At 39.2% G+C, this 25,359-nt stretch overlaps 1 protein-coding gene across 1 annotated transcript; it reads left to right on the forward strand.

The window, feature by feature from the left end:
- Positions 1–134: 134 nt before the first annotated feature.
- On the forward strand, positions 135–9,303 carry LOC108619662 (LIM domain-containing protein Beadex). The gene is made up of 4 exons (XM_018016352.2): positions 135–488; positions 582–1,036; positions 1,116–1,241; positions 6,949–9,303. The coding sequence occupies exons 1-4, from the start codon at positions 270–272 to the stop codon at positions 7,349–7,351; spliced, it is 1,203 nt and encodes a 400-aa protein (XP_017871841.1). The 5' UTR covers positions 135–269; the 3' UTR covers positions 7,352–9,303.
- The last annotated feature ends 16,056 nt before the right edge of the window (positions 9,304–25,359 follow it).

Raw genomic sequence — 25,359 nt, forward strand, 5'->3', positions numbered from 1 at the left:
AACAGCACATTAACAGGCCCCGCGTAAAAGTATGCTATGAAAAGTTGTGAGAGAACATGTTCTAGACGCCGCCGTCTATTAATGGCATTAGTGAACACTGAGATGACTATCGGTACGCCTGACAGCTGACAAATGCCGTTAAAATTACTTGACAGCATTGAATTACACTGGCATCGACGAGACATTTCTTTGTTGATGACAATTCAATCACATAAGTGAAAAACTGATTTAAATATATAGTTACAATTGAATACGTTGCTGTTGTGGTCATGTATACAGTTGATTTTGACTACGAATTTAACAACGACTTAAAATTTATTGACTTCAATGCACCCGAGCGGTTCATAGTGCCCGCCGTGCCGCAGTACTACGGCTACGAGCATTTGACAATGCCACAGACGAACAGCAGCAGCGGCACTCGCCGTCAACAGTGGAAGAGATCGCGGTCGTCGTATGAGGACTATTGGCAGGAGATTAGCAGACCGAATGTACATACACGGACTCGCCCCCTCTCCTTCGTTTTTCAGTAAGAAATTGGCTAACTCTCTCTCTCTCTCTCTCTCTCTCTTTTGCTCTTGCAGATGATGACTATGGATATAACCAAAACAGAACCCGGACTAGTCGGGCTATCATCCAATCAGCAGCAGCAGCAGTCGGCACAGCAGCAACAGCAAACCGCAAACATGAACAACAACGGCCAGAACAGCAACAACAATGGCAGCGGCAACAACAACAATGGCCTGAGCAATGGCAACTCTGTGAACAATGGCAATAACAACAATAATAACAACAACAGCAATAGCAACGTGCAGAGCATTGCGGCCGCCGCTAACAACAACAACAACAACAACAATGGCAGCCAATTGTGCGCTGGCTGTGGCAAGCACATCCAGGACCGTTACCTGCTGCGCGCCCTGGACATGCTGTGGCACGAGGATTGCCTCAAGTGCGGCTGCTGCGATTGCCGCCTCGGCGAGGTCGGCTCCACGCTCTACACCAAGGGCAATCTGATGCTCTGCAAGCGCGATTACTTGAGGTGCGTAACACTGACAGAGAGACAGAGATGGAGAGAAAGAGAAAGAGATCTTTAATCGCTGTTAACTCTCGTTTTGCAGATTGTTCGGGAATACGGGATACTGCGCCGCCTGCAGCAAAGTCATTCCAGCCTTCGAGATGGTGATGCGTGCACGCACCAATGTCTATCATCTGGAGTGCTTTGCGTGCCAGCAATGTAATCATAGGTGAGTGATCCCAGTAACAACGATATATATCGCCAGCACCCGATAGTTGTGTGAGACAGGCAGGACATCTGATAGGAGAGTTGACATTCCAGTGGAGAAAATGATTTGTAAATTTTTATTTATACTTGAAACTATATTGGGATTAAACTTCAATTTGTACTTGCGCCTCAGCACGAATTTATATTTGCCTATACTTTTACGAAAGCCCTACGGCTACGTCTAGTTATGCGTATAGCTCTTAGATCTACTTCTACATCTATTTCTGCCCCAACTTCTACTTCTACTTCTACTTCTACTTCTACTTCTACTTCTACTTCTACTTCTACTTCTACTTCTACTTCTACTTCTACTTCTACTTCTACTTCTCTTCTACTTCTACTTCTACTTCTACTTCTACTTCTACTTCTACTTCTACTTCTACTTCTACTTCTACTTCTACTTCTACTTCTACTTCTACTTCTACGTCTACTTCTACTTCTACTTCTACTTCTACTTCTACGTCTACTTCTACTTCTACTTCTACTTCTACTTTGACTTCTACTTCTACTTCTACTTCTACTTCGACTTCTAGTTCTACTTCTACTTCTACTTCTACTTCTACTTCTACTTCTACTTCTACTTCTACTTCTACTTCTACTTCTACTTCACTTCGACTTCTACTTCTCACTTCTACTTCTACTCTACTTCTACTCTCTACTTCTACTCTTTTACTTCGACTTCTACTCTTCTACTCACTTTACTTCTACTTCTACTTCTACTCTACTCTACTCTACTCTACACTACTTCTACTTCTACTTCTACTTACTTCTACTTCTACTTCGACCTACTTACTTCTACTCTACGGCACTGTCTACTTCTACTGGGACTTCATTTCTTCTACTTATTCACTTCATTCTACTTTACTCTCTCTCTCTCTCTCCCACACACTCTCCCTATTCCTTATGCTCATTTGCCATATTACCTACTTATGCATTTTTATGGGCCATTTGCCTATCAACAGCTTCTGTACACATTGCCGAAAAGAAATCCCTTTTTAATCTTTGGCCAATATACATGGCCAAAATGGCACTTTGAATTTTATTATTATGCAGCTAAAGCATCAGCGGCAACAAATTGACATCATTTACAAGCTTGTTTGGCCCTTATTTTGGGTTCTCCTGGATGCCGAGTATGGGGTAATTCGGGCAGCGAGTGTGAGAGTGAAAGAGAGAGAAAGAGAGAGAGAGAGATAGAGAGAGCAACCCCTTTGAGTGTCATAGAGTTTCTATGAAAACCGCATAAATTTCATGGGCATATTTGATTCTCGTACCCTTCGGGGTGCCATCAACTAGTCAACGGGCTCGCGTGCAGCTCAACCAGCTAGCCAGCTGCCTTTGCGAATTTATTGCATTTGGCCAATTCGGCAAATGTCACTCTAGAGAGTTTTAAAGTGTGTGCGTGAAGCTCGTGACCGGTCAACAAGTATTTCAGTTCCTTTTTTATTTTGTTTTCTTCTTTTCGATTCGCTTTGCATTATTAATGCGACTGCCCATATGCCGTGCCCTGCCTCGATCCCGGCCACTGGCCTTGCTCCTGCCCCTGCCCTGGTTGCCTTCATCTCCATTGGAGCATATTGTAGAAGCAACGGCAATGCATTAAATATTTAAAATGCCGCCACACGGCATTGCCGAACACAAAAATATTGAAATAAATGTTAAAACATATTGGCTTATTGTAAAAATCCTGGCCCACTCCCTCCCATTGCCCATACAATGTTGCCCGGCTGTTGCAAATGCAATCGCTGACGCTTTTGTTTCGCATTGTCGAAAATTGGCTTTAAAAATGTAACAGGCGGCATGTGGCCTGAGTGCGGCCTGTACAGGTTGCCTTTCGAAGTGAAGTTGGAAATTAAATAGAATGAGAAGAATTAGTTTCATATTCATATTTGTATTCTTTTATAAATTTGAATTTGGTCACATTTATTTTGCCAACTCTAACAGTTGTCTGTTAAGACAAACACTCAATGTCTGTTCATTTGCTTTGTCTGTTAAACTGATAACAGCAGTCTGTTAACGCTCGTGTGCACTTTGTCAGAGGGAGAGAGGGAGAGAGTCTGTAAGGCGCTCAGCTAAAGCTGCCCTGAGGAATTTCCTTAAGGGAAATTCTAATAAAAATTACCAAAATTGTAGCCTGCGCTCTTTAAAATCACCGATCAATTTCGTTGTGCGTGTACATAAATATATATTTTGTTCCTTCGTTTTCCATTTCCATTTGAGGCTAATCAATTTTTTACGAAAATTAATTCAATTGCCAAAAAAGTCATTGAGGCGTTGTGGCATGGCCAGCGGGCAGCTTGCAATGGCCCTGACTCCTGCCACGCAATCGTGCAGCATTTTTATTGTTGGTCGCACATTTCACATTTAAAATGCGGGACTTCACTTGCCACATCATGAACAGCGGCAGCGGCAGCGGCAGCGACATCAACAAAAAGTCGCTTTGCATTTTTGCTCTTTTTTCCATTCTTTATGCTCCACGCTGCTCGCTCTCACTCTCATTGTGTATTGAGTACATGTGTGTGTGTGTTTTTTTTTTTTAACGAAAGTGCATCGAATGTGTTTGTTGTTTTTATTTTTATGTTGTTACTGAAAAGTTTGCATAATTTCCTGTCGCCAGCATCGACGACGTTGTTAGTTGACTGGCAGGCAGCCCAGCAGTGCGAGGGAGAAGGAAAGTAGCAGTAGCGGTAAACAGAGCGCGAAGTTTGGCAGTGAATCTTTTCGTGCGAGCACAAGCCAGAGTAGTAGAAGAGAGATAGAGTGAGTGAGCGAGCGAGCGAGTGAGTGTGAGAGGAAGCTGAAGAAATAACAGCGTGCGCCATTTTAACAATTTTTGTATTTCCTGTTGACAATTTGTTGTTGGTCTTCACTTGCCCGGATGTGCGAGTCCTCCACACACACGCACACACACACACACATACACATGTCTGATGTGTGGTGTGCATGTCACAGGTGCGTTCAATGCCATAGCCAAAAGTTGTCGTTGCTCTTCTTTTTCATACTTTGTTGACTCGAGCATTTTTTGTTGTTTTGGTAGATAAACAAAGCGTTTTTCATGTAGACGACGCCATGCCACACCCACACAGCCCACACAGCCCACATATGTGTGTTTGTTTGTACATAGCCAGTGCCAGTGCCAGTCCGTCAATCGATTTGCTGCAACGCCAGCAGCCAACAAGAAAATGAAACCAACAAAAAATCAGAAGAACCAAAAAATAGCAAAAAAAAAAACATTGACGTAAATCAAAAGCCGAATTTCATATCCGCTGTAAGTCTGCTGTAAGCTGTAAGCCCATGTCCCTACCCCTATCCATGCCCCTGCCCTCTCTACTGCTGCCTAGCCCGCTACTCCTCTGGCCAGATGGGGCATACGTACTTGTCAAACATAAAAATGTTGCACTAGCTAGCAAGCGGCATGTGCACATAGCCAACAAGCTGGTTCTGAAAGTCTTAATATAGAGTAAAAGGGAAATATAGTTAAGATCAGATAGATGCCTACGCAGATTATCGATAAATAAATAGATCGGCTGATATAATAAAAACACAAATGGAAAAAGTACATATATAGATAATCAAGTGACTGATAAATATATATTGCTAGAAAAATTGAATGACCAATATAGATATATCGCACAGACGAGTAGTTAAATATAAGTATAGATCGATTTGATCGATAGATAGTTTAACGATCAGGTGTATAGAAAGAACAACGGATAAATAAATAGATTATTTGGTAGGTAGACAGTTAGATTATACAAAGCTATAGTATGTGTGCATATATGTGGTACATATTATATGTATAACTATCTGTAGATATTCCTATGGTATTATGTAAACTGAGGTCTAACAAAGAGTGAAATATATTGTAATTGAATTATGTAAGCGATCAATATAACAGTATTATAACAGAGGCGCAGTTTAGTATAAATATGTATTGCACTGACTAAAATTTCGCATTAGTATAACAGTCGTATAACAGTGGTATAACAGAAAGACATTTAAATTGAAATCCTCGTAATAAAGATAACCTTGACAGATGGAACAATAATAGATATGAATATAACATAATATATTCTATACATATCAGCATATTCTTATGTAAGAGCATTTAGATTGCTTCATTTAATTGGAGTGTTTGTGCCGTGGCTTGTTTGCTTTGAAATGTGAGCTGTGTATTTCGTGTGTTGCTTTTTTTTTCCATATATATTCTGTTGGAGTTTTCCGAATGTTGGGCAACTGTTGCGTAGACGCCCCTTCAGCACCCAGCTCCCATCACCCAGCTCCCATCACCCAGCTCCCAGCTCCCAGCACCCGGCACTGCTTGCCCCGTTGTCAACCTGTACAGGTGCTAACATAAATATTTTGACAAAGGGCTTCATGCACACACACACACACAGACACATGCTTTGGGGCAGGGCATTGGACTTCATTTGCAGTTGGCCGTACGCCCACAGTGGACTGCAGTGAAGCGGAACTTGTTCGGCTACCACGTAACGTTTCACCTGTTACCCCCGTTGCGCTGTATCTTGTAGCAATTGCAGATCTGTGGCCCGTTTCCTGCTGCTGTGCCTCTGACATTTTCAAATGCTTATCTCTGACTTCCTTGTGAACGATGTCATCAAACCGTTGTCTCGTCCCATTCATTTGATACTGTTGTTGGTCCTGCTGCTGCTGCCTCTGTGGCGGCTCCTGCTGCATGTCTTCGTCTGTGCCTTTGTTTCAGCCAACTCAGTTCCTGGCCATTCACTCTGACAGCCCTCGCAGTCGGCAGCTTAACAGTTGCCTGTCAATTGACATCTTTGTGCTGTTTGTCTGTCTCTCTCAGGACGTCGCTTGCAGGCTTAAGCAAGTGGAAAAATCGTTTCCACTTAGCAGGTTCCTGTTCCTCCATCAGGTTCAACTCGGGCATAAAGAATGCCATGTTTATATAATTTATATATGTATATACATGTACAAGTATATATACATATATTTATCAGTTATATAAACCCATCACTGTGGCATCTATAAAGTCTCTTTATGCAAGATTCAGTTTTAAAATTCCAATTAGAATTCCATATTCGAGCTCATTTAATGTATATCAATTTGCTTCTCTCTAGGTTTATCGAATATTTTAAAAATATCGTATCGATGATATTTTAAGTTTTAAAAAATATCAATATGATATTTTATACGAACTTTAAACATATCGATATGCCAATATATTTCGATTCTTATTTTTTAAACTTTTTTCCCACAATGAATTTATATTCCATCCCAAAAAACAAGAATAATAAGAATAAGTATTTTTTTCTTTATATGATAAAGGCCGCTTAACTCTAATATTCGGTACTCAAAGTTATTATAGTGCTTGTTTCATATTCGACCCCATATCTGATGTGTTAGGCACTTATTCTTATTACTTTAAGGCAATGCTCCATTTTCAAACTCAGAATAATTCGTTTTCATCATATTCAATTTTTTTTACTTTTCGCTTGGTTCACTTTTCACTCAAATATATAAAAAAAAAGATCTAAACAATAATCGATATTGGGACAACAAAAAAATGTTCCGATATAAATATATTTTTCATACAAAAATATCGATATATTGGTATTTTGATATATTTTCCACAATCCTTCTTCTCACTCAAATCATAATCTAACCCTCTCTCTTTCCCACCTTCCTTGCAGATTCTGTGTTGGGGATCGCTTCTACCTATGCGAGAATAAAATACTCTGTGAATACGACTATGAGGAGCGTCTGGTGTTCGCCTCGATGGCCAATCATCCGATGCTGAAGCGTCATGTCTCGTCCCTGGGTCAGGGCTCGCCGACTGGAGCAGCGGGCGGTGCTGGCAATGCGGGCGGGTTGCTGGGCGGCGGACCGGGCGGTGTGACGGGCGGCGCCAATGTCAATGGCGGCGGCGTTGGTGGCGGCATGGTCAATGGGCCGCGCACGCCAGGTGATCACAACAACAACAATGGACCCCAAACGCCAACTGGCGGCGGTGTCGGCGTCGGCTCGCCGTTTGCGGCCGCTGCCGCTGCAGCTGCCGCCGCGCACATGAAGAACCAGCTGGGGGCGTCCAGCTAAAATAAAGCCCTGGGCATGAGCGGCAGCGGCAGCAGCGGCGGCAGCAGCGGCATCGGCGGCTCCGGTCAACAGTTTTATGGAGCCGCCGGCTTTGGGCTGCATCAGCAACAACAGCAGCAGCAGCAACAGCAGCAGCAGCAGCAGCAGCAGCTCATGGGCATGGGCATGGGCATGGGCGTAGGCGTGGGCGTGGGCATGGGCGGCGGCAGCGGCAGCGGCGGCATTGCAGGCGGAGGCGTCGGCAGCATGGGCAGCAGCTGCAGACGCTACCAAAGAAAGTTCTACAATCGCAACTGAACGGCGCCGGTCGAGCGCATTGGCTCGACTTATCGATTGATATATCGATAATTATCAATATGTTATAACTACGTATAAACCATAAAATGTTCGTTTTGCTTTGACTGAGTTAAAGTTTTGTAGCTTTAGTTATTAAACTATTCTTTTATTTTATGATTTTATTTCAATATTTTTTGATTTATCGGTTCCTTTAAGCTCTGTAAATACTTTGCGTGCAATTTGTGCAAAAAAAAAAAAAAAGAAAGCAAAACATAAAAACAACAAAAACATAACTTAAATACAAATACAAAATTACATGTATTAGGACACAATATATGAAGAAAACGAGAAAAACTGTTATATTTTACAACAAAAAAAAAAAAGGAAAAGAACAATAATTTTTTTTTTTTTTTAATTTGTAAGCTCGATCGCCGCTTTCTAAAGTTATGCATATGTATGTGAGTATGCATGTGTATATGCATATATTTGAAGCGTGCGGTGCCAAAATAATTCAAAGCAGTGCCAAAAAAAAAAAAAGAAAAAAAAATTAACTAAAACTATTTAAAAAATAATTAACTATTAGCGGCAAAACAATTATTTTGTAACTTTTGTTGCTTTTTTATTTGTAAATTGACAAAAGAAATTATGACGGAAAAAACTTCTCTATGACAAAAAACATGCTGTTTGGGGAATACCCTTACTAATTGTATAAAATGATTTGATATGATATGATTTGCTTTGATCTCTTTAAGCTTAAAATTGTCTAATATTTTGATTGATATCAAAGTAGATGATCCAAGGCATAAGATTTGATTAGTTAAGAACGAAATTGAATTTCATATACAAATTATTTATTTGTCATGGAGAAGTGGGCGGGCAATATTGAAAATTGTTAATAGTTTTCATTAAAATTTAAATAAGTTAAGCATCCCCACCGACCAATTCTAATATTTCTTATTTATATATTTATATAAGCAATGATTTTTTTTTTTTTTTTGTATTCAATTTGAATGTGCCGCTGGTTGTAAAAATAATATATATATATATCTATACCTATATAAATTTGGCATTTTGTGTAATGTGTAAATATTAAAAGAATTTCTATTTTCTATATGTGTATAACATAAACAAAAACAAGAAAGAAAAGAAAAAAAAAAAAAACAATATACAATTTCACTTTCGTGAATGAGTGTAATAAGGATAATTTTGCGCGTTCATTTTAAAGTCTGTTAAAGCAACATTGTTGATTATTATTTAAGTTTAGTTAGTGCGAGGCTAAAATGATTTTTTTTTTTTTACCAATTGTAAAGATGTGCTTAGAGTGAAGGAAGAGCAGCGAGAGAGAAGCCTTGAGATAAGCATACACTAAACATAACAAAAAATGAAGAGGAAGAGCTGAATATATAAATGTATAAAATAGAACAGCAAAACGAAGCAAAAGCAAAAAAATAAAAAATAAAATCTAGTTACAATATAAATGTATTTATTAATATGCTATAAAGAATTTTTTTTTATTACTATTATTAATATCATTATTATTATTATTATTACTATGATTATTATTCAATATGCATATTTAAATGTCAGCTACTCATGCGATTCCATTTAATCTATAATTAAAAACTAAGCGTTAACTTTACAAAAAAATTAAAAAGAAAGAAACGGAAAAAAAACAATTTAAATTAGAACAAATAATCACGTGTATGTAAAACGTATAAAACACTATATATATACGAAAATATAAATAAATAAAAATAGTATATATTATGAATTATACTGAGTGGAAAATTGTAAGTCTTAAGCAAAATGCAAAAGCAGTGAAAAGAAAAACCAAAGTGTGTATAAGGAAATTAAAACAGAAGTAAATAAAAAAAAAAAAAATTAAACAAGCTATTCAATATACATATATATGCATATGCATATATATATTTATAAACTGTACTACCTACACACACACGCGCACACACATACACACATACAAACCCACACACACATCAACACATATATGTTTAATAAATGTAAAATGCATAAGTGAGAAGTTTTTTTTTTGGTGTCAACAATTGCGCAACGTCAAGAATCAAAAATATTTAAACTTTAACTTTAAGCTAAACATTAAATGATATAACGCATGATATAGAACCTTTGTGCGTTTGGAAGCTAGCGAAAAAGAAGAACGCAAATAAACAAAGATAAATCAAAAAAAGGGAAAACACAAAAAAAATATATGAATATTAAAAAAAAAAAAAACCAAATAAAAATAAATGTAATTAACAAAATTAAAAAAATATATATATACATATGACTTTTATTGCCGAAGCTTAAGCTTGTGGTTTTTAAAGGGAATCACAAAGGATGACGAGGAGGAATATCTCTATAATAGACTTCCTATATTGGTTGGTAATCTTCACTTTCCACTTTTCCACTTCAGTGTCTGCTCATAGAGCTAAAATAGACTTTTCTATATACATAGTATTTGATATTTCTATTTTCATAGTTCTTTATATTGTGAACTAATTGAAATTCTGCAATGTCGCTCTGTAGATGTGTATTGAAAAAAAGGAGTTTAATATATAATTCTATGACTAGTATATTTGTGAGATACTAAACCTTCTGCTGCTGATATACTGATACTCAGACAGCGAGGACTCTGTCACATTTGGTGTTGCAAAAATTATAGCTTCTAAGAATAGCACGCAGACTAGATCTGGGTCTGAGCAAGAGTATTCGTAGTTTTTCCGGTGTCGTCGAGACGATTTGCTGCACTTAGCTGTACAAAAAAGTCTTGGAGTAATGCGAAAGGACAAGCCGGAATAACCAAACATTTGCTTTTAAGCGCGATCGATCTCATTGAAGGTCAGCTACATAATCGTCGCTCTCAGACTTTTCTCTCTAAGTGTGAGTGAGGGACAATTATTTGCGCACTTTAGAAAACACTTGACAGATACTTGGGTTATCCGATTTTTCGTGTATAGCACGCGAGTTTTGCTTTAAATATCGACAAATTGCCCCGTTATTTTGTTATCGATTAAAAACCTTATCGAAAGCCAGTAATAAATTTATATCTCCTACATCTTTAAAGCTAGAGTCTCCAAATTTTCTATGTATAGTTATATGCATTTCATACAATTTCGGTTTTTGTCAAAATTAACACCCCCTAATTCACCCCATCACCCTTTGCTTTGGCATATACATGCATACCTATCTAATATTCATAATCTAAAAGTTTCATAAAGATAGTCCATCCACAAAAAAAGTTATTAAAGAGCTATGTTCCCGTAGTAAGCCACCACTGCAGCCAGTGCGTGTTTATGCGTGCGTACGTATGTCTGTGTGTGTGTGCGTGTATGTGTGCATATGCGAATGATTATTGAAATGTCAGTTGCTCAAAGGGTTCAGGGGATCTCGTAGTCTGCCCTAGAGTTTTTTTTTTACTTCTTTATATAACAAAATACATACAAAATACATAATAAATATGACTTAATAGTTAAAAATATGAATGAATACAAAATATAGTAATTTATAGTACTATTTGTAATTTTTGCAAAAATCGATCTTAGTTTGGGAGATATAATCTCAGTTTTGCAGCTGAAAGGCCTATGGATTGCATCTCATTCCATAAACAGCTCTATATACAGCCCTTATATTTGTAATTTTCATGTTCAATGCGCAGATATTATGTTCATATGAACGATATATATATCGATTATAATAAATATTGTAAATCATAATTTTGCAAAATTTGAAATATTGTTTAAGGTTTTTGGAGTTGCTTCACGAAGCTGCCTATCAGCTATTCCAAGCCTGCTAATTATTATATTGTAGCAGAGGTTTATCTCTGGTCAAAATTTCATATCCTTAGTTAGTTTCATATATTTAGTTAATGTAAATCTTTCAATACTTTAGGTCGAACAGATATTTCAATAGCCCTTCAAATGTTTCCATGCGTCGCAGCTTAACTCAATTTAGCTATTTGGCTGTGCTTCAATTGTAAAGCTATTGTTGTTGTTGTTGTGGCTGCTGCTGCTATTGTTGTTGTTGTTATTGTTATTCTCAATTGGCATTTGGCGTGGAGGCTTGTGCTTGACATTTGTTGACTCTTTTGCTTTGACAGCCATTAATCACGACATTGTTGTTGCCAATTTCAAATCTGCAGCAAATGAAACATATTTAGAGAGTGAGAGAGAGAGAGAGAGAGAGAGAGAGAGAGAGAGAGAGAGAGAGAGAGAGAGAGAGAGAGAGTGAGTGAGTGGGAGAGCAAGCGACAGACAGTAAGCGTAGCTAGTTGGCATGAGTTACTATTGATAGGCTGTCAGTGGAGAGGGATGCTGCTGCTTCTGTCGAGGAGGGGGGAGTGGGGAGGGTATGGCAGCCTGATAAATGATGTTTCATATTTTGAAGCTGGCTGCAATTGAAATAATAAAACGTTATGGCGGTTGGCGTACCACAGCAACGCGCTGCCAGCCCCAGCCACACAAACACCACTGCAACCCCAACCCCAGCCCCAACTCCAACCCCAACACCAATTCTTTGGCATTCTGCCGCTTGATTAATGAAACTTTAAAAGGGAACACGCGTCCTTGTTGGTGCCGTTGAAGCTTTTGTCTGCGGCTGCGGATGCGCGCAACTAGAACGACCGCAAAAACTTTTCGATAAGCGATCTTTTCAATATACATAGATATAGTGTGTGTGTGTGTGCGTGTGTGAGACAAAGTTTAGGCGTCTTATTGGTTTGCCTTCGTCGATATAAGAAAGGCAAAGGACGTCGCGTCGCCGCTGCAGGCCATAACAATAAAAGTCATTTATAGATTTCGATTTGTGTGCGTGTGTGTATGCGTGTGTGTGTGGCACATGTGTGCCCCAAGGGTAGTGTGCCTCAGCAGTTGGGGCATAAGTTTGACGTTGCATAGTTTTAGGCTGCTTATCAGCACTTTTGTTTTATTGTGTGCGGCCTGGCCGCAGTTCGCTTTCTTTGACTCGTGGGCGGTGCGGTGTGGGGGCGTCACTGTCTTTGCCCTTGCCTCTCTCTCTCTCTCCTCTCCCTCTGTCTTTGTCTTTGTGCCGTCGACTGGTGTCATAATCAGTATAATGCTTATGAAAACGTCTTTTGTGTCCTTCGCTTATCAGCAAATGTCCTGCGTCCCCTTTGTTTATGGCCCCGTCGCGTCGTCGCTCCAGCCGAATCTATAAAAATAATGTTTCAATTTGATACGCTCTGCAGTTCCGGCCACTGCCCTCATTTACTCTCTGTCAATCACAAAATATGGTTGAAAAATGCTTTCCATCAAAATATATCCATCGGCAATGGGAGTCCTGCTGAAATACTTAATTAAGTTTGAGCAATATTTAGATACATTCTTTTCAGAACTATCGTATAAACTTCTTCACACACAAATTGAGTCATTGGCAATTATTTTCAATAGCTTAAAGCTAACTGAACTCTGGCTCATATTCAAGTCTGGTATAAATGTTAAGCGAAAGGTCTCTGGAATTATATTAATAATATAGAATGCATTTCTGTCGTTGCTTGTGCCTGAATTTTTATATAATTTAGCTTATATCAGTATCAATATATTATGGTAATTCCCAAAGGCTTAAGATCGGCTAAAAAAGCTACAATTTTACTGATCAAAGTTAAATTTTATAGTTGATCTATAAACTAAACTAATTCTATGCAAAGTATAACGAATTTAAGAATTTTTTCATTATCTGTTTGTTCTCCTTCCTCTTTTCTATTTCCCATCTTCTTTCTTATCGTTCATTCATATCGTTTTTGGAGTACTTTACGGTCAATCTCCACCTTTTACTCTCTTTGTATTTTCTTTTTTTATTCATTCTTTTTTTTCCTCTCGCCACTCCACTATGGGTCAAACGCCCGATTTTTTGGAAAAAAGTCTTATTTTCAAGTTGAAAAAATGTACAAAATTTTAATGCCAATCCATTAGGAATACCCTATATGTAAATGTTACATACTCAGAATTTTAACAGAGGCGCGATCTGCTAACAAAACTGCTGTTAAACAGAGCTGTTATGTATGACACGCACATTAACAGTTTTGTAAAAACTTTATATGAATTTCAATCGCCAATTGAAATAAAAATAATGGCAATTAGATCCAAATTTGTGGTGGAAAATATGGAATCGGGCTTGTTCTTTGTTTTTACGTGTTTGTATTGTCCAAAATCTTTATGTGATGTGAAGTTTTGAGTAAGTCAAAAAGCTGCTTTTGACATCATTAAAAATCAAAATTTGTTGTCTTTGATAAGAGTAAACTTGTGTTTGTAGCATTTTGTAGCAATGAATTTACGCCCATCTTATAAAGTATTCAATTCCGAGCTATGACCTATAAGTTCAACGTGCACTTTTGCGCACTTTTTGCGCAATTTAATTTTTCAGCAACTAACCTCGTCGCAGGTGAGGAAGAGGAAATAAGCCTGTTCGAAAGGCAGGACACTTCAAATTTTGAGGTGTATGGCATTCTAGCTTCAGATGATGAAGAATACGATGATTAACAATAAAAGAAATATATTTTAATGTTATTTGTGCTTAAAATCATAAAATATAACCTTTTATTCCTTGAAAAACAATTTTCTCAACTTCTACGTATAAAAACTATATGATATAGTTAACCGATTTTGATAATTTTTTTACAGGGCCTTTAAAACATGAAAACACATCTAATATGTGAATTTGATGTAAATTACTTAAAAAGCTAAAAAGTTAGGACAGCTAATAATATGAAAGAGGGGCGATGCCACGCCCATTTTTTCATCACAAATGCATGTTGCAAACAAAAGTCAAATGCAAAAAAACAAATTAACTATCTTTACTGATTCAAAAGTTATTAATTAATTCCAAAAAATCGGGCGTTTGACCCATAGTGCACTCCCTTCATTATCTATGTATTTGTTTCTCTTTTCTATTCTATCTCTGATCTGGCTCAACTAATGTACGGTAATATGCTTATATTATATGTCAAATCAGGTTTCAGATTTGCTTAATTACAGCTAAAATGTCAGTCGAGCACAGTGCTCACCCTTTCATCCGCTTCACCCGCTCCAGCTGCAACCACTAGCACCACCACCACCGCAACAGGAGCAACCAGAGCGATAACAAGAATAACAATATCAAGTGTCCATCGTTTTAATTTAAAACAAACAAAAGCATTGTTCAAGCAATTAAATTCATGATTATTATGATTATTGCGATGCTGTCATATTGAATTGGACAACCCTTAAGTCAGCCAATGCACGGGAGCAACAGCACCCTGCCCTGCCCTGCCCTGCCCAGCCAGGGGCGGGCCGGGGGGGTAATGGTGGCAACGTAAAAGACACTTGACAAATTCCGAGCTGCCGCCGCGTGCTTAATTAAATGAGTTTGCGCACAACTCTTTTCATGTTTTAATTACGCAAATACTTAGCATAGCTCAGCACGGTAGCTACTGCTCCAGCTCCAGCTCCAGCAAGGCAACAGGGCAACAGGGCAACAACAATGGCAATAAGATATATCAAAATATGCATGAGATAGAAATTTGTCTAAGCTTTCGGGCTTTGGCGCTGTTGCCTTTGTAATGCGAGCCACTTCAAAGCGGGAATGTCGTCAAAATTCAACGAAGCTCTCTCACACTCAACATCGGCCTCTCCAACTCTCCAACTCTACACTCATGCCTTAACTCGCTCACATTACTGCTGCTCGAATTGTTGGAGTAATTAGTTCAGCTGCATGCCCGATCGGCAGCAACAACAATAGCAGAGCGCTGACTTAACGAATGTCTCTGTATGAGTGAGCGAGTGTGTGTGCCTGTGTGTGTGTGTGTGTTTGTGTAGAGCAGCGTGCCAGATTCGTAATAAGAGAGTCGTATTTAAATTTTCAACGTATTTTTTAGTCAGCTTTCCTTTGCAGAGTCAATTTACCGTTCGAGTTTACAGTTGTCACAGTTTATAGTGCATTGACATACTCAAATACATACACAAGCAGCGTGTATGTATTTTGCTGTTATACATATGTATGCATGCACTTGCAACTGCAATAAATATGCTCAGCCCACACAGCGAGCAAAGGCCAATCGAGCGCAGTGGCCCCACCCGCAAACAGATACAATCCCCACCACCAGCAGCACCACAAATCTGACCCACATGTCAAGCGATGCACATAGCTAAAGACACACAAAGTTAGCTAAGAAAGTGCGACAGAGAAAGAGAGAGAGAGAGAGAGAGAGAGAGAGAGAGAGAGAGAAAGAGCAGTGGGAGCTCGTTGGCGTAGTGTTTGTTTTGGGATTGGGGGTCCCAAAGGCGTAGGTGTGGCCAAATGTTAAATATATATACATATATATCCGTTGTCGTCGTCGTCGTATCCTTGTCGACAACGTCTTAAAGGAGAGTGCGGAGAGCGGTGAGAGAGCAGCGCGTGGCAAATGTAAACGCCCACTTTTTGTTATTGCTTGTAAGCATAGCTCCAAGTGCCACCACCACCACACAGCACAGCAAACACTCACACATACACACACACAGGGCAAATGGAAGCACAGCAGAAAAAAGCGTCAAGTGTTATGTTAACGTTAACAGCGCTCTGCTCTGTTATGTTCGTGTGCCTGTTGGCATCGCTTTGTAGGCGTCGCCCTTAGCGCCAACAAATTTAACAGCAACTTCAACTAAACATTGTTGTTGCTGTTGTTGTGGCAGTTGTTGCTGTTGTTGTTCAAGTTGCGCTTTTGACTGCCTCTTTGGGCTATCTGATGCAGACAAACTTTGCAATCAGGGTTGCATTCGCGATCCCAGACTTGAGCCAGCCATGCCTCATATAACCACGTCCCGTTCATTTTTCCGTGGCAGTTGCAGTTGCAGTTGCAGTTGCACTTGCACTTCGACGCCCACCCCACCCATTTTGTTCAGGGTAATTTTCTTGATTTAATTAAAAGTTGTTAGCCTTGCACGCAAGGAAGCCTCTAAACGTTACAGTTTGCCAGTCATTCTGTCAATTTCCATTCGAGCCATCACTAATTTATGATACCAAACCGCACATATGGACTGTAATAGCTGCAATTTAGATAAACATTTACGACAGCTATTTCATAATTTGTTTTTATATATGTCGTTAAGGTGCACAGCCCCAACAAGCTGTGTGCAACTTCTTTTAACTGCAATTATTTCAGAAACTTCAACGGTTAACTTGCTTGTCTAATAGTAGATATTATTTATGTATGTATATGCCATTATGGATATTTTAACCCTACATTATGTTCAGGCAAACTTTCAGGCAGCAGGTGCTGCAACTAAGGCTTTAATATTGGAAATTCAGATTTATTATTCAGAATTGAATTTCATATTATAATTAAAAATGTATATATGTATATTAAAACCAAAAGCAAAAAATCACAAAACAAGTAAAATAGTAGTTTGATAACTAAATGAATTAAATAAAGTGTCCACAATAAAAATAAAAATTCAAAATTGACATAAAAACAACAGAATAAATAAAGAAAGGATTAGAAAATAAAAAAAATAAAAAAACAATTATAAATCAAATTTGAGCTAAAAATAAAAATAATAACGATATACAATAAAAAATAAATAAAAATCGAATTATATATTAATATACACATATATACATGGCAATAAAATAGTAAATAAGTTATAATGATAAAAATAGATTTGCTGATAAAAAATTCAATAAATAATAAAATACATATGCATATATTTTCTACAAATAAAATAAAATAATACAAATTAATATTGATTATTTGTCAGAATAATTAGAAATGTATATGATTATGTATGTATTATATATTATTTAAAATTATTTATAAGTACTTAAAACTTGTTATAATCTCTGTCAGGCTGAATGCTTTCGATTTGATATTATTTAGTCCACTGAGAAGTGTCAAATCAGGAAACACCTATGTATATCATCTAAAGTCTAACAGCTTTGATCTGTAAATTGTTGAATATGGACCTGCAGTAGAGATTGATTTAAAATTATATAATTAATCCTACTAGAGGCGTGTCAGATCGTAAAAGCCAACGATCTAGAAGATATATGATCAGATTGTGGGATTGCTTCAGATCGGAAATAATTAATGATTTACTATAATAATGATTTATTATTATTAAAGACTAGTACGCTAACTTTTTACACTTATTCGTTTCTCTCTTCTTTGAGTGAAACAAGAATTTGACTTTTCTTAAGCAGTTAACTAAAGTCTAGTCTCAACTATCTTTGCTTCGCATTTCGAATACTTCGTTACGCCGTGGTGTTGTGCTCACCGTTAGTTTGGGGCTTAGTTGGGGCTTCGTGGTGCTAGTTAGCCAAGGGCTTTCGCAGGCAACCCTCTCCAAGAAGCCAAAGACAATGCCAGAGCCAATTTGTATGCAGGCGCCATAAATTAGTCGGACGAAAACTTGACTTGGCCGAGAGAGCGAGAGAGAGAGAGAGAGAGATAGAGAGGGTGAGTAAGGGAGGGAGTGAGAGAGACGAACGCTTCACGTGCACCACTCATTTGTCTCGCGTCAGCCAATCTATGCCTAACCTGAACTACAGCTCCCCCCGCTCCCGTCGTACTGTGCGGGCGCATGAAACTTTTTAATCTCCTACGATTATTCTCGCATTTGCCATTTGTTTACACAAACACATAAGAGCTGGCTGGTGGGGCTGTGTGGCGGTGCAGCTTGTGTCTATGTTTGAGCTTATCAAATAATGGCAACATTTGCTACGATTCACTCCATTCCCGACTCGCAGCCACCACTCCCACGCATGTCTCACAGTTCCTAATCGCGGTTAATCTCAAAACAAACGTTCGCCAATTTATTTTCCACTTTGCCGAGGGATGGGGGTGGGGCGATCGGGTGGTGCGGGTGGTGCGGGTGGTGCGAGTCTTTGGCGGCTGGGGGCGTCAACTTTCGCCCCGCCCGCGTCGCCCAGCAAAGTGGCAGCTCCAACTAATGACTTAATTTATCTGCCACAGGGCTTTCAGCGGGCGGCAAATTAAGTTGATTGTTTCTGTTTCAGTTCGGTCCGCCCGGACAGCCGACAGTGTATGAATGAAGCCCGCATTGCCCAGCTCTACGTATACGTGGCTGTTGTCCCTCTGTCCTCAGTCCTCATTCCCCAGTCCTCTGTCCTCTATCCTCATTTCGCTGCCCATTTTCCCGCTTTCCCCCATTTGCCCGTTTTCCGCAGCGTCTTTGGCCGATTAGATTTACTTTTGCCTTCGCCTTCGCATTCGCCTTTTCGCTTACTTCTAGTTCATTTTTCTTGCCCGAGGGTTGCTTAATCGTTTTGCAATCTGTCGATAATGGCGTATAAATGTTATATCCAATTATGTTCTATATTGTATTAAGCTTCATCTCGCTCTCGCTCTCACTTTCACTTTCTTGCTCATTGGCTTTGTTTTCTTTTTATACTCGCTCATCAAGCAGTAAGAGCATATTCGACTATTGAGCGTTTCGTCCGAATTTTACGTCCGTTTGCTCCTGCGAAGGTGAGAGCTGCTGCAGATCGTTGTATACGAATCAATGTTGAAGTAGATCTATAAGCCTTTTCTTTGAGTAATTTTGAGCAGGCATTATGCAGTCACTAACACCCGTTCGCTAGTTTTTTCTTCGCATTTTCTTTGCTGTTGTTGCCTTGGCCCTTTTGTTTTGCTCATAAACATGACAGATATTGGCAAATCTATCATTGTCATTATGCTTCGATTGCTTGCTACCACCCACCCACCCACACTCACACACACACACCCACACAGGCACCCACATTCAGAGACGTCATTAGCATTGGGCAATTTGCTAAGTCTCTTTCCAAACTGGCCAGCGGGCCACGCCCCCGCCTCTCCGGCCCAGCAGCTGCTGCTGCAGATGAAACATGCCGCTGATTGTTGTAATTAATCGAATTAACAAGCATGCCAGCAAACCCCTTGCCCCTGGCCCGGCAGCCCTCGGCCTACGCTCAGCTCAGCGTTGGGTAGATTGCATTGTCTAGAGCACTGTCTTGAGTCCTTGTCCCGACTCCTGCACACACACACACACACACACTCACACACACTCGCACACATTCGCACTCGCACACTCCCTCTCCACCCTCCTTTCACCACTTCTCGGTTCGCTTCGAGGTTAGCCTTTGTCTCGCTTTGAATGCGTAAGCGACGCCTGCATTTGACAGTGATTAGACGGAGTCGGTTGCCACGCTGGCAGCCCGGCAATGAGCCGTTATGCATAGCCACCCACATCCACACCCACACCCACACCCACACCTACACACTGATACACACACATAGGCAGGGTCAGTCAGTTACAGGCGGTGATAAACACACTCACCCCAAAAATGCCTACGCTTTAACCCTAACTGAAATGTTTTAAGTTCTGCAAGCGGGGAATATTAGCTTCGTGCTTCACTTGGCTACTTAGCATATATAATTAAGCTTGCAAATTCAAAGATAATCACAGGGAAGGATAATCAAATGGGCATACACTGAATGAAACGAAGTGATAATGAAACACAGGAATGTTAATTCATACTGAAACAAATGGAAATGATACAATTTTGGACATGTTCACAATAAACTAAACTATTGTTGTTAGAGATGGAACGAGATGGAGATATTATAAAAGTTTCAAATTCGCCTAAAAAATAGTAAACGTAAGAATTTTTATGCTTACGTAATATTTCGTTTCAGTTACATTTCGTTCTTGATAGTTCTATATATTTATGTATTACAACAATGCTTATCAGGTAAAGCGTAACTAGAATTTGTATATAGGTATTGTATATGGAAATTCACTATAATCATATATAGACAATTTTTTGGTTTTGACAGCAACATTTTTGGAACTAGGAACAAATGAAAATGAAACCAGAAAGACTAATGCTGAGTTATTTACAGTTAGCTACTGTGTAATGTTGAATATGGGAAGTATTTGTATATTGGGAACACGTGGAATTGGAACAAAAAACCCCCTTCGCGCTAGCTACTTACAATGTTCAATATTTGTAGGGTTAGAAACGAGTGGAATTGGAACAACATATAAATTCTCTCACTACCAATTACTTACAATGTTCAAGAGCAACAGTCATTACTCATAGAAATATATTTGATATCTGAGAGCATTGCGGATAACACTACATATAGGGCATACGCAATTCGTTCTTTTATTCCCGCATGCATTGTTCTTTCCATTGTCTTATCTGTTTATGCCTGCTGTTTGCTGACCGGTGGCTACTTTGTGGTCTATGAGGCCGGCACTTGAGGCTCTCTCGCGTTTGAGCTGGCTGCAACTGATGTGGGTGCTGGAGTGCTGGATGGGGATGGCTTAAAGGGTCCTTGACTGGACTTCATACGGTTAATTAGTTAGTTGCCTTCAACTAGTCGGAGCGCAGGAATATACATATCTATGCACAATTAACCCTCAAATCCCCACCCCATCCACAAGGGCGATTGAAGTAACTGCTCTGGCAGTCACATCGCATTGTAATCCATTAAAAATTGCCAGTCGCCGGAGATATATCTCGCAGTTTGGTTATCTGCTAAATGTCTGGCAGCGATCGGAATGGCGAAAGTACGTGAGCCACAGCCGCGAAGAGTTTCTGGCAAATGTTGCGCCTTTATTGCCTGTGAAATTAGTATTTATGAGTCCGACTCCGGCGCTGAGTCTGGCCTCTGATGCGTTCCAGTCCACGTCAAATAGGCGTCCTGGGAAGTCGGCCAGGATATTAGAAATGATTAAGGCACCTGAAACATTTTGCAATAAAATTGAATTATGACTTTTAATATTGGCAAAAAAAAAAAAAAAGCAAAAGATGAAAAGAGAAACACGGAACGACAACATGCCCCAACCCCGCCACTGCCTAACCAGCCAGCCGCACCCACCCTAGACATTTGTTAAATTTCGTAGAATTTATTTTTTTATTTTCGCCAGGGCTGCAAAACATTTGCTGAAAGTGCAGAGGATGAGGCTCAGCATTCGATAGGGAATTCATTTAAGGGTTCGTTTGTTCTCAATTGATTTAAACTTGAATGAGAAACTAGCTCACTAGATGGTTACCCCATGGAACATTCACTTCTAGAAGAATTCCAGGGCTAATTTTCTGAAATAAATATGTTTTTATGAGCTGACTTCAAAGTTCAAGCTAAAAGTAAAGTTTCAGCTGAAACTAGCTGAATATTAATACAAAAGAAAATTGAACTAGTTCATTTTACCATTTATATTACAATATCTACTTGTAAAAGGCAAAAGTTTACTTATTTACTCATGATTGTCTTTAAATAAAACTAGAAAGTCGAAGTCGGAACTAAATCCATTTACGCTTGTTGAATTTTGAACTAGTTCCAACGTAAAAGTTTCATTTAAGCTCAATTATTTTAAGTAAATAATATGTATGTATATTTGTTAACCTACATATATTGAACTGGAACTAGTTCAATATGAAACCAAACCAAATGAACAACTTTTTTAATTGTATAAAAAATGCAAGCACAGTTATTAAAGACCTGAAATAGCCATAATGTGAATCTAACAGAAATTTTGAACGGGAACTAGTTCAATTTGATATCAAATAAAAGTATTGAAATAGCTATAATGTGAGTCTAACAGAATTGAAGTGAACTGGAACTAGTTCAATTTGATATAAATGAAAAGGATTGAAATAGCTAAGTCCAACAGAATTGAGCTGAACTGGAACTAGTTCAATTTGATATAAAACAAAGGTACGCGAATTATAGTTTCTAGAACAAGGTGAAGCTCTAATAGGTTGATATATTTCAGTTCCATAAGTGCGGACTCTTTGGGTGTTGGGGGGCTAAGCAGAGCTAAGCCGCATGTAGCCCTGGCATAGACATGGCTAGAAATGCCAATTACAATTTACTTTAATGGCCAAGACATAATGCCATAACACTTTTAGCCAACATTCGCGTTCCATGCTGGGCCATGTGGCAATTAATTTGCATTTTTAAATTGCAAAATGGTCGCTGCTGCAGCTTGGCTTATGTGGCTAGTAGCAAGTGGCAAGTGGCGAGTGGCGAGGAGGAGGAGTGGCAGCTGAAGGAGGGATTGGTGCGAGGCAGTGTGTCCCAAAATCGAACAGATTGCAATAATTACAAGGAAACGCGAGAGTACTCTCTCCCTCTCTCGTCTCGTTCCGTTCCGCTCTGTTCCTGTGCTATCCTGTCCTGTCCTGTCCTGTTCCGTGGCATCCTGGCAAAGGGGTTAAAATGTTAATGGCAATCAACTTGCCGCGCCGCCTAATTTTTATGTGGCCCATGCAAAGCGCATTTTTAATGAAGCCACCGTTCAAGGGGTTAAAGCACAAATTAATGAAAATAAATTGTTATTTGCCAAGTGGCAGCCGGGCGGGCGGACGGGCGGGCTCAATTATAAGAGCCAAGTGTCCAGAGAGCACTTGAAAGCATCCATGAAAGCAAAAAAAAAAAAAAAAAGAGGGAAAATAAAAAGAAAGTCAGTAAAAGAAAAGAAAATTTAAATAAATCAAACCACAAGCTGCTTAGCTCCGGCAGACGAATGGGCCAAGTAATTTCCATAATTAATTTCTTTGCGCTCTGTTTTCCGCCTTTTTTAACGCATTTTCATAATTCAAGTATCTTTCAATGTTTTCATTCATCATTAATAATCAATTTGGAGCTGTGCATGTGGAAAAAATGCGAACGAAATGGCAAAAGAGCAGCGCCACGATCCCACGAGCAACTCCCCCTCAATGCAGACAGACCCAAAGCACAACAGTTACAATGCGGGCTGTACACGAATTGCCCAGCAAATGGGGAATTCGGATTAGGCCAGCCGGAGTTGCTGTTACCTGTAATCAGAATGGACTGAAATTTATTTTAAAATGTTGCTTGGGCAAAGGCTTTGCTTAGCTAAATTATGCTGGAGCTAAATAGAGGAATATATTTTTCTTAGCAGTAGTATCCCAGAGAATTGATTTCGTTTTCTAAATAAACAATATTCATTTATTATTAATATTCATCTAGGAAACAATTCATATATGTATAATTGACTTTTAGGGGGTCTAGAAAATGATCCAGATATTATTGACTTTTAAGTCGAAAATCACGATAAATCTAAAAAATTCGATTCCGCTGAAAAAAGTTCGTTCCAGATAATTTTGGAAATTCTCTTGAAAAATAAAAATTCCCTTGACATTTCGAATTATCGGGACTCGATTGTATATCATATTTTGCTGAGACTTATAGGTATCTTACAGTATACAGTAGAATCCGTCTAAAATGTTGATCAAGCGATCCTCGTTATACCCGGAAAACGTAAATTTATACGAGTTTAAAAATGGCTCATATAAGTTTATCAGGGGATCAGAATAGCAGACGCTACAAGCGGAGTCGTTATAACCGGATTATGCTGTATTACACACAATTTTTTATATATAAATACCCAGTCTAATTTCCATCTAACTAAAGCACAATAGGAAGGATTTTCTCAACACAAGCTCCATCTTCAAGCTAATAGTCCATAATACCTAAACAAAACAGAATCAGAAAACAATTTCAAAGGTAAAACGAATCTGTTTTTGAAATCGATACGCTTTATGCCCAAGTAGCGCAACAGACTTGGCCCACGGAAGAAAAAGAAAAAGCTGCCGCCTTGGAAAAAATAAAAAATGCCGGAAAAAATCACGCTTTAATTAACCGCAATTATGTGCGGAGTCGTGGGCGTGCCCTGACCCCAGCCACCCCGCCGTAGCCAGCAGCCTTGGCTTAGCCCGCAGCATCAGCGTGGCGGCATCTTGGCCGCAAACTTGAGGCGAGAGTCAATAAAGCAAACGGTCGACGGTCGACGGTCGCCGGTCGCTGGCTAAAAATCAAGTCAAATTACGTGCTTATGAACGGAAAAATGTCGAAATGATTTACCGTGCATAATCGCCACTCGGTCTAATCCCAGCCTCTGTCCCCCCACAACTCCCAGAATTTTCTATCTGCGCGGCGCCCGCATCTTGGCCAGCAGCAGTAAAAAAAAAGACAGCAAAACCAAAAAAAAGAAAGAAAAATTAAAATTTCATTTTCACGCTGCTGCCACTAGGCTGGTCTAGGGTGGACCACAACTGCCGCCGCTCTCAGTTCTGCCACCATCTCTGTCTCTGTCTCTGGCTTTGCCTTTGCCTTTGCCTTTGCGTATGTTCCTTGTGTTTGCCTGGCTGTCTGTTTGTTTGTTTGGTTTCATTGTTGTTTGTTTGTTTGTTTACTTAATATCCAACGCCGTGAAAGGCCCGCAGCCCGCAGTCCGCAGTCCGCTAAAATCCAAATGAAAACAATTTCTTGTCGCTGCTATTTATTTACTTGATATTTCCTTTTTTTTTTTTTTTTTTTTTATTTTAATTTTACTTTTTGTTTTTATTTTTAAGATTTGTTCGCCTGTCCTTTTGTCTTGGCTAATATATATTTGGCGTTTGCCCGACTTTGATGTAAATTTAATTTATTGCCGTTTCCCTTGCCCCCTCGAAATTTATTTGCTGTCAACTTTTTTTCGATGTTTGCCAGCCGATTAATTTGCCGATTAAACTGATTTGCATATAAATTTATGGAGCTACAATTTTTGGGTAACTTTTATGGCCTGATAAACATGGACAAGATAGAGAGAGAGAGAGAGAGGTAGAGAGAGGGATAGAGAGAGGCGTGAGAGAGTGGGTAATAGATAGTTAGCATATACATCAAGGCAGCAATTGTTGCATACCTTTAGGGGCTAATTGAATAGAATAGATTTAATATACTTTATATGAAA

The sequence above is a fragment of the Drosophila arizonae genome, chromosome X (assembly GCF_054131065.1).
Source record: "Drosophila arizonae isolate 15081-1271.41 chromosome X, UAZ_ARI_1.0, whole genome shotgun sequence".
NCBI classification, from domain to species: domain Eukaryota; kingdom Metazoa; phylum Arthropoda; class Insecta; order Diptera; family Drosophilidae; genus Drosophila; species Drosophila arizonae.